The sequence below is a fragment of the Patella vulgata genome, chromosome 3 (assembly GCF_932274485.2).
Source record: "Patella vulgata chromosome 3, xgPatVulg1.2, whole genome shotgun sequence".
Taxonomy (NCBI): Eukaryota; Metazoa; Mollusca; class Gastropoda; family Patellidae; genus Patella; species Patella vulgata.
In genome coordinates this window covers 60611101-60629034 of record NC_065881.2, presented here as the reverse complement: position 1 = coordinate 60629034, position 17934 = coordinate 60611101, and the positions used below count along the sequence as shown (strand labels likewise).

Sequence of the window (17934 nt, the reverse complement as noted above, 5' to 3'; positions counted from 1 at the left end):
GATTGCGCGTCTGTCACTGAGTCAACTGGCCTGGTCGCCTTTCAAACCTCGTGGGTTTTCACCCACCCACACACACACATTGCTAAAGACCCCTACGAACAAACGAATTATTGAAATAAAATTAAACCATGTGTTAGTCCCGAATGATCCAGTTTGTGTCGAGTGAACGTTAAACCCCATTTCTTTCGCCCTCTCTGTCTCTTTATAGCTGTGTACAAATTTTGCCTGTCCAACCTTGTGGGTTTTTCCGGGTCCTCCGGTGTCCCCCCACTGCTAAAAACCCCTCTCTGTACAAATTAATCACAAGAATTTATTGTTATCGTATTGTTCGGAATAATCCATATAGAGGTACATATGACAGGCTGCTTGAAATGAAGTGTCTATTCGACATTTAAACGGAGTGAACTCGATACTTGGGAGATATGCCATTTCCGTAATCTCTTCTGCAAAATCAATTTACGGATATGTTCACAGGCAAAGAGTGAGCAAAAATAACAGGGGTGAGATTCTAGATAACACTTTATTCAAAATATAACAAAACAACTTGATTTTATAAATAACTAGAGCATGACCTGGCGCTGCACAGGTTGCGCCTATAACTCCAACGCCACATAGCCCATGTTACTTCCATGTCCGAGCTACCCATAATATACACCGAATTTCAGTCTCGGAACAGCCCTAGTGTTGCCGCCAACCGTGAACATGTATAACACAACTTGATTTTATGAATAATGTACAATAATTGAAAATACATGTATAACAGACCAAGGTGAGTATATGAATGATATACGATATGAATGAATAGTATGATGTGTTATATGATGTTGACAAAATGTCAGAATATGTTTAAAGCACAAACTGATTACAATGTACTGTCAGTTTACGAAACTACTGATGATTTTATTTACAATTCACACGTTTTGTTCTAATATTCAAAACTCACTTTTCACATTGTTAAATATTGTTTACAGGATTGCATTGGAACATTGCAACTTTAAGTCTTATTAAGTACGTAAAATGCACAAGAAATACGGTGTCTGTTTAATCCGTACAAACAGCTAATTGACCTCAAAAATGTTGATGCACAAACAAAAGTTTTCAAATAATAGTTTATAAAACATCATCAGATATGGTTATTGAAGAGATATTTACTTGACGATGGTTGTTTCGTACATTTCTTATTTTTCTCCATGAATAATCGTATCTACGTAAAGCCGTTATAGTGTCTCTTTTTAAAGCTGCAGAGGTTAATGGAAGTCTTCTCACATATAAATTGTAACCTCGATCAGCTATTTTATTAACTTGTTTTTTGATGTCAGATTGTGCAAAAAGACGTCTTTCCCATTTACCGGAAACTCTGTGCGCCATTTTGTTATAGACTACGTAACGTTTGCTTCTTCTTTTAGCTTGAACAGAGACTTCATACATAGAAGGTGTCTCTGCATCAAATTGAAATATTGTTTTCTTTTTATAATAAGAACCTTGTTGTTTCCAATCGCCATTTTTATTTAAACCAGCATCATGGGATATTACTTGTTGCCATGGTGACCATTTCTTGTCGTTCAAATAAAAATGATTTTCGGCAATCATTTCTCTTCTTATACGTGGATAAGCTGCTTTGACTTTCTTAACTGTTCTCTGAAGTAAAGAAAACATGGAACATTTATATTAAACGACAGGTTCATGACATTATTTTATGATTTCATGTAAAAATAAGATAATGTCAAACGATTATTAAATAATTATTACCAACTATTTCCAAATGTAATAATATACAAAAATGTTTTTCCGTAATATGACCTCACCTTTGCCTTTTTAATTGCTCGACTGGCTTTACATAACGTAGCTTTAGTATATGGCTTTGATGTTATTTTTGTTATACCGCTGAATTTAATCTTCTTAGCGGAAGGAGTTTTTCCTGGTAAAACTTTTCTCTTTTTAGCTGGAAGGGAAGTAGATGTCACTGCTGTATCACCAGTCGTGGAATCACTACAGCCATCTCTTAACGTTGTAAATAGTCCGTTTAAATCTTTATTTAAACCTGCCCCACACCGACTTCTTACTTCTTTTTCATAAACCTACAATTGAAATAACAAACAAATTTAGTATTGGCATTATTATAGCAAAAGATTATCGATTTTATTAACGCTTTTATTACATAAAAAAAACATGGACACAAATGCATTTAATACTTTCATTTCAACTTACTTGAAAAAGTTCATCGCCATGTTCTCTGTATGCTACGGCCATCAGAAAATCAAAAATATTAGAAAATTCCTGTAATTTCAGATGATGACCACCAGTTTTTTGCGCTATAGTTTTATAGAACTTTTCAGCTGAAGAGCTATTTTGACATTGTGTTGCGTAAATCTTAACTCCCTGAAAAATGAAAGATAAAATATCAAATAACAATCCAATATAAAATAAAAACTATGCGATTTTAATTATCTTAATTTTAAAAAAGTGACAAATATCAACACAACATAAATGTAGCCTACTTATTAAATAATTTAGCTTGAAAATGTCCAAACAAAATAGAAAACGAAATTGTGATTTAAAATTACCATAGTTCCTAAGATATCAGCCTCGTCTCTCCAGTCTATATTAAGAGTATTTTGTGGATAGCTAGGTTCATGTGGTGGAGCATCACCAATAATTACCAATGATCTTCTTGAACCAGGAGTCCACGATAAATCTTCTCTTACTTGTCTTAAAACAAGTTCATAACATTCATCAGTATCACCCCCTCCTGTTGATCCCGTTGTTTTAACAAAATCACATAATTTGTTAACATCCGTTGTAAAATCTATATATTTAGTTACATATGTAGATTTATCACAATAATCACCATGAGCAAATACAGCCATTCTTATAGACGGTATATCTGATTGAAGACGTTGAACCATGTCTTGTATTTGACCTCTGACCTGATTTAAACAACTTGACATAGAACCAGTTGTATCAAATGAGAAAACAATCTCCATTAATCCACCAGGAGGCAACATCTTGACTGTAAGTTTGATTATATTTATCTGCAATACAATGGGAATATTATTGATTCATCACTTTATAAAAAAAAACAACAAAATAAAATTAAAAAAGAAAAACCAAACAAAAAAACACCTATTTAATTTTATTATTTTCACAAAAGTTACTTTAGAAAGCAATTTCTTTTGTATATTAACTATAGTTACCTTCTAAATATTGTAACTCTAAATTATTTAAACTGTCTTTAGTTTTAGTTTTTGACCAATTTTGAATGTTAATAAAAGTAGTGGTCGGGACTTATATAGTCGCTTGAGATGGACGTCATTATGTAGAAGCCAATCATGTTGAAGAATACAGGCTTCGCGGATCGTTTTTACTTCGCGGATAAAGCGTCTCGGCTTCGCGGAATAAATATAGTGACGTTGATGCTTCGCAGATTGTTTGGACCTGCTATGTTTAGGCTTGTCTTTGAATAAGATCGTAGCTTTAACTATGTATCTTGGGGAACCCAGGATAAACTAAATCACCAAATAGATCGATAGTTACGCCACCATACATAATATGACAAGCATTTCCCAGTTCCCGAATTTACTAAATATTTTATAGACATGTTGTATTTAGTATGTTTTAATAGATTTAAAATACACGACCATTTCACAATCCCGATTTTCAAGCATTGATAAATCCAATGTGATTAGCTGGAGCAGTAAATGCTTATCATGGCAGTAAGGGAAGGTGTTCCTCACTCGCACCCAATTAGAAGCGCTGCAATTTTGACATCGTTCACCTTTGAATAAATTGCCTTTTGCCAATGAAACTGTCCATCACAGTCGTCATTTTTCGTTAATAATAATAATAATAAATATCCATTTCTTGAGAGCCAAATCCATCCATAAGCATGATTAACGCGTTTTTAAGAGCAATACCTATATACACGTCTGTTCAAAAATTCAGTCAACATAAGATTGTTTGACTTGGGATTACAAGTAGATCAGACTGTAGTCACCAAAGATGTTAAGGTCGTGACTAATAAATGATATGCAGCACTATCGGTTCTGTTTACGTAGTCAATAGTGGTGGGTATTAGAAATATGCACTCATCTTTACAGCTCTAAAAAAATTAACCACTTACTCATAAGGTTTGAACACACTACCGCAAATAGAAACATAGTTGTTGTTTTCCATATGTGACGGACAGACAGATGGGCAGTTGCTTGGCCAAAGCAGAAGGTACTCCGTATTGAACTCAGCCAAGACATTCTACGAGTTTGAACATTCTATCTCGAGTAGAGGCCTAATTTGTGTGAAACATAACATGTGACAGACACGACACGCCCCCCCCCCCCCCCTTGGCCTAAGACTTCAAAACTTCAGTGTGAAGCATTGGGGTCGCGAGAGGAAGAATCCTTTCGATATTAAACATTCCACCCCTTTACCGGAAACCTACTGAACGTGATAGCGACTATATTTATTAAGGAAATATTTCAAAATTTGGTGTGAAGCATTGAGGTCATCGATATTCAGCGTTCTGCGACTGTCAGTTCCGGAGTTACCCTTATGAATGCGATATTGGCTACACCGTTTAACATATTCTGTTTCCAAATATTCAGATGAGTTATTTTGGAGAGGATCATGGCCACAGACTTAGCTACTTTTAAATATTCTGCCTCAGCCTTGTTTCTATGCTAGAATCCCAGTGGTAAAACAGGGATCTGCACTCTAATAAGAATTATGGGATGGATTTCGATCGGGTTCACAGCCAATATTGTTCACTAAGCCATAACATATCACTGTGCCAAATGTGCAATTATTTCACCATGGTGTCAGATTCGACCACTGGTTGAAAATGTCCGCCATTGTTTGGTTCTTTCGAGAACAATGCACACACTTTATCTATTCAAGAAATACTATGTTAAAAGATGGTAAACTTTTCGTGTGTATGTATGGTATGAAATATATATAACTATGTCTTCAAATGTTGTATACAGTTTATATTTACATTACGTATATATTTACCAATATCTTTCAGATACTGTATAACTTACATGTAGATAATAACATGTATACTGTATGCTAACCAAACACTGTGTTTGGGGCATTAATATACATATAATCTAGACACCCAGTACCTATTTGTAACAAAATGGCAAGCGAAGTCGGTAAAGTAACAACAGTGAAAGATATCCAGGTTGAAATTGTGGAAGATAAAAAGCCTGATGGAGTCATTTCTAGATTAAAATCGTTCGTTAAAAGCAAGAACAAATTGTTAACTTTATTGACAATAATTGGAGTGTCTGTGGGATTTACAGCTGGATTTGTGTTAAATGGCCTTCAACTATCCGACTCTGCGCTCTTATGGATAGGTATGTACACAACGAACCCATTTTAGTTTGTAAATTGAATATGAATTATGTTAAAATCAGTTGTATCTCTGTTGTGAGCGTATGTTGTTGTTAAAATGTATTATGTAAGAGCTAAATCTGCCTGTTGCAGGTTTTTATTTTGGCTTCAAATGTTATATAAATTATGTTTTAGACATTTTATTGACACGTCAAGTCTGTAATTAACTCTTTAGATCATCGGATGCCGGAGGTGTAAACGGATTGAAATACGATCGCCATTTAATGAGTTACTTTAGCATGCGGTTGTCATGCAAAATACCACCGCATTTTGCAAGAGGTAGACAGAGAACAAGCCAAAAAAGGCGATTTTCGTACAATAAGGGGCCTTAATCCAGGATGTTACGGTCCGACGTGCGTCAATATCAAAATGAATTGATCAGGAGCTATTATTTAGGAAGTTAAGGTCCGATATGCGCGAATATCGAAAGGAATTGAGATCTTTGGGATATAAGTATATATTTTAATTGTGAACGGACGAACGGGCAGAGCGACGACAATATACTTCCACATAAAAATGGAGAAACGAGACCGAGTATCGATTAATTTGCGAATTTATATTAACAGCATTATGTCATTTCTGCTAAAATGTCCAGCTTAATCCTAACCCAAAATGAAACAATCTGCAATGTGATCGACCACATATATCCCAGCGTGTTGATGGAGGTGGGTTTTACCGTCACTACTAATCCTTTCGCTGATATGAGCCCAGTGTTGACCGAGAAATGTCCTCGGAATTTCGCAAAGAGTGTCTAGTAATATAAGGAAAAGCGCTCTAGTTTCTCGGATCGGACAATAAACCGGAACGCACTTGTGTACTTCTTGGTTTTTGCAGATGATATAGCAACCTTTGTCAAAAAATAGGAAAAGTCTGACAGTATCTTCTATGAAAATGGGGGAGCTGATAATCATGTCACCGTCAGGTGTTGAACACGTAATCCCGAGGACCTGAAGACAAAATTCCAGTTTAATTTGATGGGCTGCAGACGTAGGGTTACACCACGGGCATTGAACGCAGTCGTGTTTCGGAATGATCCTATATGTATAAGATGGCCACTAGAAAGTACAAACCTGGACACATGTAGCAACAGATTGGGCAAACTAAGAAACTTTAATGAACTTGCGAAACCGCTCCAGGTCCGTTGTTCACGAGTTCTGTTGATTGCGGAAGGAAATATAAGAATTACGTATAACCAAGGGCGTGTGGTTACGGTTCATCCCGATAAACTAACCTGGTTAGAGTTGTCACTATTAAAACACTGTAAACCGTCTGGTAAATAAGTTAAGCATGCTGTTAGAATCTGAATTTTGAGTTAAAAGTAAACTAAGTGGGGGCGGGGGGCGAATGGTTTAGCGCGTGCGGTTTAGATCACATGGTCCGCCATTGAGTCAAGTGGCATGGTGTTCACTCCCTTGGACGTAACAAGGAATAGGGGCGCCTGTTCAACCCAGTGAGTTTTCTCTGGGTCTTCCGGCCCCCCACCCCCACTGCTGAAGGCTCCTACGCGAACTATTGAAAAACAAATCTGACCCATATGCTAGTCCTGAAATGAACTAGGTTGTGTTGACTGGATGTTAAACCCCACCCCCCCCCCCCTCTCTCTAAAAGTAAAATAGCTAGAAAGTTCATTCGGGGAAATGACCCTATATCAAAATGGCGTCATTGACGCCTCAACGTTATTAAAGCTAAAGCCTTGCCAGTGTATATATTATACTTTCTGGGCCAGTATTAAAATGCTGTGTCTGTTTGGGTCATTAATGTAAATGGTATTCTTACATTATCTCACTTAAAGTAAATTACTAGTAACGTTTATATTTACAAAGTCTCTGTTGCACCAAAGATTTTGAAAGTCATCGTTTTTTCCATTAGCCTATATTGTGAACGCTGAATATCTTATGGGAATAGCAGTCCAAAAATGGTTCAATTCCGTTCAGAATTTACAATATGTTGAATTGAAATGCCATCGGTGTATGCTGATCACCAATATAATAAGCTCGGAGCCATTTTGTGGACCGCGAACAGTTATTGATGGACCTATTTTAAGTCTGTCGGGTTGGGTGGCCGAATTGTTAACGCGTGTGCTTTGGATCAGTAGGTCTATCATTGAGGTCTATCATTAATTTTAATGTATACATATATAATGTAATGCTCGACAAGTCTCTTTATATTGGGGGGGGGGGGGGTGGCTGAATGGTTAGCGTGTGCGCGTTGCATCATGTTTGTCTCGAAATGACCTAGTTTGTGTCGAGTGGACGTTAAACCCATTTCTCTTTCTCTCTCTCTATTTTAAGTCTGATCCGACTGAACCCAACCCGGGAGGTTATCTAGCGTTGCTGTTTTGATTTTGTTTTCTTAATTAAATGCAAGATAATCAATCTGAGTATATAATACATAATATCAGCCGTAGGAAATTTGATTTTTTTAGCGAAGAATGCATATGACGCATCGTTACTTTAAATGCACATGTGTTTAATATATCATGCTGATCTACTCCGTGTCACAGCATTAATATATATATATATATATATATATATATATATATATATATATATATGTATATCCAGTACGTATTTGTAACAAAATGGCTTGCGATCTGCGTGAAGTGACAACAATGAACAATGTCATGCCTGAAATTGCCGAAGACAGGAAACTTGAGGGAATCATTTCAAGACTAAAATCGTTTTCAAGGAGCAAAAACAAACTGTTAACTTTACTGACCATATTTGGAGTGTCCGTAGGATTTATAGCCGGGTTTGCATTAAACGGTCTTCAACTATCCGACTCTGCACTCTTATGGATAGGTAAGTGCATATACAAATCAAAGTATTTGGCCTTTGAAGATTAATTATTATAAGATGGTCTCAAGGTTTGGTTTGTATTAATTCAATTTTATTTGTTTTAATATCTTATCGATGACAGATATTTTCTAAAAAAATATCAAAATGAGGATATTATATTCTGTGTACTCATAGCTCTAGCCATTATCTATTTTTGAACTATTATAGTAAGAACGGTCAGCTCATTATCTAAATCTTACATAATGCATGTTTAGGAGGGATTTTATTCTTATATTCAGTAATTCAGGATACATAATCATGGGCTGGTTGACAACAATCATACAAACATCCAGTGTAGATAAGCCGATTTATATAGGCTGTTTCAAGAACACATAGATGTGGTGTCATGCAAGGGTTAATATACGTTTACTTAAACCATGGTCCTCGCGGAAAAAACAACTCAAAGCGGTTACATGATGCTTACGTAAGTCGCCGCGTGCTCAACAAATCCAGGTTGTGAGCCTTACCATCCATACATCGTGTGATTAATAATTTAATGTTTGGGTAATGTCTAATACGATAGTCTAACACCTTGGCCGGGTGACTTAGTCCTACTCGAGGGTGAATGTGGTTTTAATGATAACTCGTATTTACCATACGTAGGCAAATCTAAACATTTCACATACTTTCGTAAGCAACAATGCCGTAGCAAGACATCCTTCGCCCAATAACCTGGCCATCCATTTTGGAAATATACACGTACCGTTGTGAGCACTAGGTAGTTTCCAAAATATTTTAAGATGTGGGCTTCCACGAGGATGATATTGATACGTCATTATCACTACCTAAGTAGCAAAAGAACCGAAGACTACCCGAATCTACATAAACTACTTCCAAAAGATATATTCCTTTTAACAAGCATTGCCATTCATAAACATCAATGGTTGGGATATCGTCGTACACATATCCCTAGCTTATTGACGCAGGACACTGTGGATGGTCAATTTACTAACACTTAAAGGTGTGGCGGTATACAGATTCAAAATCACAGGACAAGAATCTTTCTAGTCTATTCTTCTAAAAACCACTATACTAATTTATTTTTTAGGATTACCAGGTGAACTATACATGAGAATATTAACAGCTACAATATTACCTCTAATTATAAGCAGTGTCATTGTAGGTAGGTTAACTTACGCTAACTGTGCAGAAAAAAGTCTATCTTTCTAGATTAAACGGCAACTATGGTCATTTTGACAGCACATATTGAATAGCATAATAATTGTATAATCGAAAAAGATGTACGCATAATGACTATAGGCCTGTTGGCCCTCTGCTCGAATGTGTCTTGAAAATATGTAGTCGTGGGTATCTGGATTTTGACTGTAATCACTAATAGACCAAGAGCCAGTGACGAAAAAACTGCCTCATAAGTAGAGAAGGTGTGACCATATTAATTGGCAGCTATTGATAGGGCAAATTCAAAACACCCAGTCTTACGAGGTTTCAGTACCAAGGTTCAAATGCCACTCTTTTGTTTTTATTGTGTTAGAAACTACTCATCGTCATTTAAAATTTAACTTTCATTTTATTCACTTAATTATTATTTTATCACACAAAATTAAACATGAATTTCTCTTTATCTTCAGGTGCCGCATCTGTAGACCCTAAAGCCAATGGTAGAATAAGTGCTATAGCGTTGGGCTACATTATTCTTACTAATGGGTTTGGTTCTTTATTTGGTTTGATATTTGCTGTGATTATAAAACCAGGTAGTTTTGTGTTCTTTATATCCCTATAATAATGAAACGTCTTCTCTGCCAAACCTGCTGATGGAGACGGAGACACGCTATGTAGGTTATCTACCCTTAATCGAATTCAAAGGTATAAGCCAACAAGTATCTAGTTCCCATCGATGTTCTTGTTAGTGAAGCCAGCTCCACGGTGATTCCCACCATAATGATACCTTACTATAAAAATGGTGGTAAATAGTCAACCTTTAGCTGGACTTGTTCCCAATTATAGAACCGAATACTTGTGATTTCTTTTATTTGGTCCCTTTATCCAATCTTTCGATTTGTTTTTTTTTTGCTGTTTACACCATAATTAAACAACGTTCTGTCAACACCGTGTTCTGTCACTGACAGATCTTGGTACATGTATATCAACCAGTCATACTCGATCCCCACCAGATCGTATTCTTGGGTTTTAAAATTCACAGAATTCACCTCAAAAGCCAGATTCCGACATACATATTAAAGATTAATATACATACTGCTTTACATTATAGGTTCTGGGCAGTCGGTTGTTGATGATTCAGTTCAACCAGATACACAAAACTTACAGACAGAAGACATATTTGCTGATTTAATCAGGTAATTAGAGAAACTGTACTGGAAAGTATATGAAAGACATGTGTTTAATTTATTTTATACAATTCATGTTTTTGGTAGCATTATCTAGTAAAATTTTCAAAAAAAGCAAGTAGATATGAAGAAAATATTGAAAAAAACCCAGAATTATCATTCTGTTATTCCTGCACTGTCCCTAATTCTCCGGATGCATCATTACATAATATTTCCAGTAATCACGATACGGGTTTACACTTGTCACAAGTACCGGATCCATGGGAGGCAAAGGCAACGTGGGACGCAATGACAACGTGGGACAAGGTCTCCAGTTGAATATAAGATTAAAAGTTCTATTGGATGACCAAACTATTCTAATTTAGATTTGAAAATATGAATGTTATTATCTGGGATCCCATTTTAACTATTGACTGTAACACTCGATAGGGCCTCTTATACATCAAAAAGGACCCCATGTCTTTAAAATGGACTGGCGGGGATTCGTGTCTTGACTTAAGTTTGAAACTCATGTTCTAACACAAAGAGTGTGTTCAGTACTTCTAAGGGGGGGTGGATGGCCAAATTGTTAGCGCGTGGTTTCGATTCCCCGTAAGGTCGCCTGTCCGACCTCGCGGGTTTTCTCCGGGTCCTCCGGTTTCCTCCAACTGCTAAAGCCCCCTACGCACAAGCGAATTATTGAAATAAAATTGAACTGCGTGTTAGTCTCGAAATGACCTGGTTTGTGTCAAGTGGACGTTACCCTCTCTCTCTCTCTCTCTCTCTCTATACTTCCACTTTATTTAACTTGAGTTACCCAGAATATGTAGACCCTACCTCAGAATGAACCAAATTGAATCTATATTTTTAAAATTTTCTCGGGGCTTTCCCAGCACTGGACCCTACGCTATATTTAAACGACAACCTAACTGTGCCTTTAATGTTATTATTGTTCCATTTCTAAATTGTTTTGAATTGTATACCACTTATGTCAGATAAATTTAAAGTAAGTAGCAAATTTGTTAAATGATTTTCTTTTCTGTCAATTTTTCAGGAATTTATTTCCGGACAATATTGTTGGATCTACGTTTCAGAAATCTCAGACTAAGTATAAAATTAAACAATTACCAGGTGTTGAGAATGTATCTGGTATACTGGTTAATACAACCACCGAAGTTTATACTAAAAGTGTTGGTACTATACAGGGCACAAACATTCTTGGTAAGTTTGATTCATGACTGTTTGAAATGGTATATATTGCGCCAAACATATGGCAGGATGCACCACCATAAATAAATATCTCCAAATATCTCGACAATTACACCGCAATATTTATATTTATCTTAAGCCTTAAATCGGTTTCCCACATTTATAGTCACTAAATAAACGGTCATGTTGTACTTAATAAGCTATGACCCTTTAACCATCGATAAATAATAGACTGAAAAATGATTACGAGTGTCGGCCAAAACATCCGGGCACTTTTGAGTAAAAAATAGGTTCCGTGCCCTTGTCTTGAAATTAGTCTCGCTTAACCAGTCTACTGACCATTCTCCGCCTGATTGACAGGCCGGAATATCAAGATTACATTTTTTACGAAACATAACAGAAAGCTGGTGCAAGAAATTGAATTTAGAAACACGCACTTTAGGCAACTCAACAATAATTGTTTTAAGAACCTTGTAAAAGCAAATTGAAACTACTGCTAGCATCATGTTCTTGCGTAACCCGAGTGTTTAAGAGATATTATTTGGACTAAACGGTATAGTTAATGATAAAGCAATTTAAAAAATAAAATGAACGTAATTTCTAAAGCTGCAGTAATAACCCAAAAAGCTAAATATTACTGCTATTCAGAATCGTCAACAATATATTTTTTACGGCTGTAATAGTTGATAGATGTGTAGAGAATTTCGCGTGCGATGGCTATTTAAAGATTCATAGACTCCTGCGCTGAGCGTTATCGCACTGTGTGACTAGCCAGAAATCACTTCAAGACAAGCCACTGAAGCGTGCACATTCGCGGTATCGAGTTCAACTTTCAGTAGGGAAAATTTTCGCTGCATGGGGCACCCTACATGGTGAAATATAAATGAAATGAAATGGGGTTTAACGTCCTACTGTTCTGCTCCTAACCTGGGCTAATGAAGATGGGCATACGCCATGCAGTGTGCTATGAGGGAAAGTTTGCCCGGGCAGCGGCGCTACGGCCTACTCTTATATCGAATTCCAACTGCCAAGGGATCTTTTACGTGCACGCCAATGTGTACACGGGACCTCGGTTTTCGTCCCATCCGAACGACTAGACAGCTGTCCTTGTCAGGCCCTCCATCCTACATCACTGACAAGGGGAAACCACGCCGGAAAATCTGGGTGGACTTTCTCGGCTAATGCAGAGATCGAACACTCGACCTCCAGGCTAGCGAGCCAGCGTCTTACCCACTTAGCCACGTGATCCCCCATGGTGAAATATATGAGACAGGCTAAATTATATGATACATATAGATCACAGATAATTATATTCACAGATACATAAATAGCACAGTTGGAGTGTTTAAAATTAAAACAAATATCCAATATTTATTGCAAATGATATTTAAAATGTAACAAAACTAAAAAGGACTTACTAATATTAATCAAAACAAAAGTTCAATCAAAAACTAATGTCTTTTTAAAACTAATGTCTTTTAAGAATTCTTCATGGGCAGATAATTAGAATTCGTGAAAATTCCGTTGAATTGACCCAGTTAAAATGTGCTTAACTGCGAAAAGCATCACGCTTTGTAATGAAAATATGAGTAAAAAACATATCCCCAGGATGGGCGGTCATATAAATCGGTTGTTCTGTCTTGAATGACCTTCGGTTGTTCATTGTCCTTTCTAACGTTGGATGGCTGAGTGGTTAGCGTGCGCGCGCTGTATAAAGTCTGTCATTGAGTCGACTGGCGTGGTTTCGAATCCCCGGTTGTACGTGACAAGGAGTAGGGTCGCCTGTCCAACCTCGTGGGTTTTCTCCGGGTCCTCCGGTTTCCTCCCACTGCTAAAGACCCCTTTGCGCATGCGGATTATTGAAATAAAATTAAACCATATGTTAGTCCCGAAATGACCTAGTTTGTGTCGAGTGGACGTTAAACCCCATTTCTCTCTCTCTCTCCCCTTTAACTTTCTAACGTGTCTTCACAAAAACAAGGACAAATTTGTGTGACTTTTTGTTTTAGGTTTAACTATCTTATGTGCGCTGTTTGGTGTGGCGACAGGTAGATTATGTCCGACTTTTTGTTTTAGGTTTAATTATCTTATGTGCGCTGTTTGGTATGGCGGCAGGTAGAAATAAACAAACTACAGAACCTTTTATCAAATTCTTTAAAGCAACTGAAACGGTGATCAGTTTAGTTTTAGGGTGGATAATTTGGTAAGATACATGTATATTATATTTTAAAAAAACAGGATTCGAGATATTTATTCTTTGTAATAAAGTGTGTTAATTAATACTCCCGAGCTGTATTAATTATGGTTAATAAGAATTATTAATTCACCAGTCAACATAGTTTTTATTGGTTGACAACAAGACCATATGGAGCGTCCTGCATAGATGGACTTCGGCATTTATCTATTTCTCAAATTTGAAGAAAAAAAAACCAAAAACCCAAACAAACAAAAAAAAACAACAAAAAACCCCCCAACAACAACCCCCCCCCCCCCCAAAAAAAAATAACCCAACAACATAAGTATGTAATTGTTGTTGTATTTTTTAAAAAATACATATATTATACATGTACTTGCTTTTAGGTACACGCCTCTTGGTGTCGCTAGTTTAATAGCTCATGCTATAGCCAAGGCAAGTAGCATTGTTACCAGTTTTACCAGTTTAGGAATGTTCCTGCTTACACTGACTGTTGCTGTATTTGTCTACGAATTTATGTTCATGCCCTTAATGTACTTCATTACCGTAAGAAAGAACCCCTATAGATTCCATCTGACGGCAGTTAAAGCAATAATGACTGCATTTGTGGCATTAAGCACGTAAGTTTAATTCTATTCATTAATTCTATTTCTCCTCTTCTTTCAATTTAGGGTTGAAATTACCTAGCAAATGAGCAGTTCCCTAAGTATGCCATTGGGTCTGTGTGTGTTTCAAGAAATACTTTGTGTCATAAAATGACTATCTAACACTTCAGCTCATGGTGATACTGACCGAAGGAACTTGCCCGTATACTTAAAATATTTGATGCGTACAGCTTGTGTAGGCTACGTTAACATTTTATGTCGGCACATATTTCATGAAGCTGAACTAGGATTGTTATGATATGGTTCCATTAATATGCAGCTTATTCAAAGTAATTATTATAACTTGTATAGTTGAATTTTACTACATATGCTTACATTCGTATTTCGTGTAGCATATAGCAGATCATGACTCATGCTGGCATTACACAATGGGTTCTTTGGGTTGTATTCCTAATTGTTTTCAATTTTGAGTGAAGTCTGTGTCACTACAGACCCGGAACTGTACAGCGCAGTGGACGCTTACGGCTAGCCCCCGGATCCATTCACTTTTTTTGAATTGTCTGTATGTTTGTGTTTTCCTGAGTATGATGTCCTGTCCGTGTATTTGTTTTTGTGTAAATTTTGTGTGGTGCAGCCCCCCTGCACTTACTATTATAATAGCTTCTAAAGCCCAATCGAATAATAATCGTTGTCCTTTATACCCTGTTTATCAGTAAAGCTAATGATTATAATATAAAGTTTATAACCGCTGCTATTATCTATAAAATGCTGCTATCCAATTTGTAAACAAACGTACAGAAAACGAAGCCAATATACAAAAAACAACGTTTTAATTATACACTTTGTTACCTTATTAGTTCCAATACTACCCAGCTTTGGCCACCTTCCACCTTTGCTCTCCACTGGTATAAATAATTATATATTTTCAGGGCCATTGCTATTCCTGAAATGATAAAGTGTGTTGAAAACAAAAACAAAGTTGACCCGAAAGTTTCCCGATTTGTTCTTCCATTAGCTGCTGCACTGAATCGAGATGGTAGTGCCCTCTTTATTTGTGTGACGTCAATATATATTTGTGAAATCACGGGGAATCTTCATACCGGCAATGTGATTATGGTTGGGTAAGTTATTTAAAATTGTATTATGACATTTAAGATTAAGACACAATTTAAAATTCCGGAACTGACTGGAGTGGATTCCCCTGAGAATGGTCTCGTGAAAGGCATCTTAGGGAGTGAGAATGTGTTTTGAAAAAATTACTGTAAGTGGTTTAGTGCGGTCCTCCTGCACTTACTATCAGAGCAGAGTTTTCGTTGTTGCTCTTTGCTCATGATTGTTTGTTCTCTATACTTATTAACTTCTAGCGTTTTTCCGAATTTCTATCCAGTTTATCGCTCTTATTATTGTTATTTTTTTTGATATTCTGATGACTTCAACTGGAAGATTATCGCCACTAAGAAACGTCATACAGACTATCACCACTAAGAATCGCCACTAAGAAACGCCATACAGATGACCCCCGCCCTCGCCCCACCCCGAATTCATTCACTTATTTGTGTCTTGTCCGCAGGTTGCCTTAACGGTTTTGTTTATGCGTAGTGTAGCCCCCCCCCACCCCCAGCAGAATTTGTCCGGTGTGTCAATTTTACCAAAATGATTCATATTTGAGACAAATAATCCCCCCCCCCCCTAAGTCTACCCGCAGCTTCTCGGTCCACCCCTTGTAAAACCAGTAGAAATTTTACTCAACGAAGGAGAGAGGGTTATTTTAAACAATAATTTGCATACCAACATTGTTACCATGTTTTACAGGATTTTAGCGTTTGTTGGTTCATTAGCTATTCCAGCAATTCCAAGTGCTAGTATTGTTACACTGATCATTATAATGTCTTCATTGGGTGTGCCTCCTGCCAATATAGGTTTAATCATGGCCCTTGAATGGTTCACGTACGTATTTAATTTTGTTTTTTTAAATACCTTAACCAAATAAATGAAGATTTAAATCCTCGCTCATGTGGAAATAGTTGACAACGTCTATTTATAATTACCCCACTACATTCATATATCAAATCTCACCCTGTAGGTCAGAAAATACATATGTAGCTGCTGTTCAGATTGTACTGTAGCAGCTCCTCAGATTGGACTGTGTGCCAAATTGGGGATATAATTGTCAGTCTATTGCTTAGATCTATTGCACAGTAGGATTGTATTAAAGAAATAAAAACGTTCGGTTAACATAATATTGTGGTCGGCGATAAGTCACACAATTTTATGCTATCACTAAGTGCCTGGATTGTCATGTCTACATATATCAAAGTTATAGTAATGTGATGATTCGGAACAAGGTTAGGTCAGCTCTGGGTGTACTTCTGACAAACAAACCAAAGGCGTTGCCGAATGTATTTGCAAACGCACACTTTCATAGCGGAGATGGGTTGTTAAGAATTATGTTGATGCCACTATAGAGGGTGATAAACAACTAATTGTAACGGAGAATTGGAGAATTCCCATGCATAGAACATTTCCCGACAGCGACACCACATCTGTGATGGAAAATCTGTGTAGTCTGTCCGACATGTTGTCACTAGGGAGAAATCGGGCTTTCGATGACATTTAATCCTTGCTGTGTGCAGGTCTTGACATTCAGAATCCCAATGTTATCAACTAGTTGTACAATAACCCCGCAGCTCACCCCTGCCGACAGAAAGATGTCACTTCACGTCAACACTTCTGAATTACGGTACTAAATACAAATTTTCACATCTCCGAAATCGTTCTTTAAACGGTTAATTTTGTTTTTCAGTGATCGTCTACGTTCAACGATTAATTGTTATGGATGTATGATGTGTACTGCTATAACTTTCCGCTATACAAAAGATTACATCCAATCTGACCAGGAAGAAAAGGATAAAATACATCCTCTTATAGAAGGCACACATATGTAACACAATGATTGATTTCCCGAACCTAAAATTACTATTATTATATTTTTTACATATAGTTTTCTTTAAAGACATAACTTGGCAGCACATCTTACAGGTTGATGTAGGCCTTCGGGTAGAAATAGGCCGAGTGTAACGAATTTGATAAACACGTTCCCACGTTTGTTGTTTCTAATGTTTATAATATTCAACGTCCCAGAGCTCGTTACTGTTCCTGTCGTCATTAGCCCAGTCGGAGCAGAACAGTAGGACGTTAAACCCCATTTCATTTCGTTACTACACAAGCGATATCTACTGTAGAATGTATTATTGGGTGATAAATGCATTTGGCCTCTAAAAGGAATAACGTGGTTGAGTGTGAAATTCTGTGATTTTTTACTGTAACAATTGACATTTGGAACACAAGTTTTTGATTTTAACCAAATAAAAGATTTATAAGACTATTAGTAAGATCAATTTTAAGATATATTTTGT

General features: G+C 36.8%; 2 protein-coding genes across 2 annotated transcripts; one reads left to right on the top strand and one right to left on the bottom strand.

Moving 5' to 3' along the window:
- Positions 1–501: 501 nt before the first annotated feature.
- Positions 502–3248, bottom strand: LOC126814218 (uncharacterized). Its single transcript, XM_050539231.1, has 5 exons — positions 3195–3248; positions 2565–3032; positions 2209–2379; positions 1806–2078; positions 502–1638 (listed from the first exon to the last, which is right to left on the bottom strand). Exons 2-5 carry the CDS (start codon positions 3003–3005, stop codon positions 1111–1113), a joined length of 1413 nt encoding a protein of 470 aa, XP_050395188.1. The 5' UTR covers positions 3006–3032; positions 3195–3248; the 3' UTR covers positions 502–1110.
- A 1879-nt stretch (positions 3249–5127) lies between these two features.
- Positions 5128–17901, top strand: LOC126814216 (excitatory amino acid transporter). The gene is made up of 10 exons (XM_050539228.2): positions 5128–5351; positions 9274–9348; positions 9815–9937; positions 10456–10540; positions 11565–11731; positions 13796–13922; positions 14300–14533; positions 15448–15639; positions 16331–16465; positions 17322–17901. The coding sequence occupies exons 1-10, from the start codon at positions 5132–5134 to the stop codon at positions 17461–17463; spliced, it is 1500 nt and encodes a 499-aa protein (XP_050395185.1). The 5' UTR covers positions 5128–5131; the 3' UTR covers positions 17464–17901.
- The last annotated feature ends 33 nt before the right edge of the window (positions 17902–17934 follow it).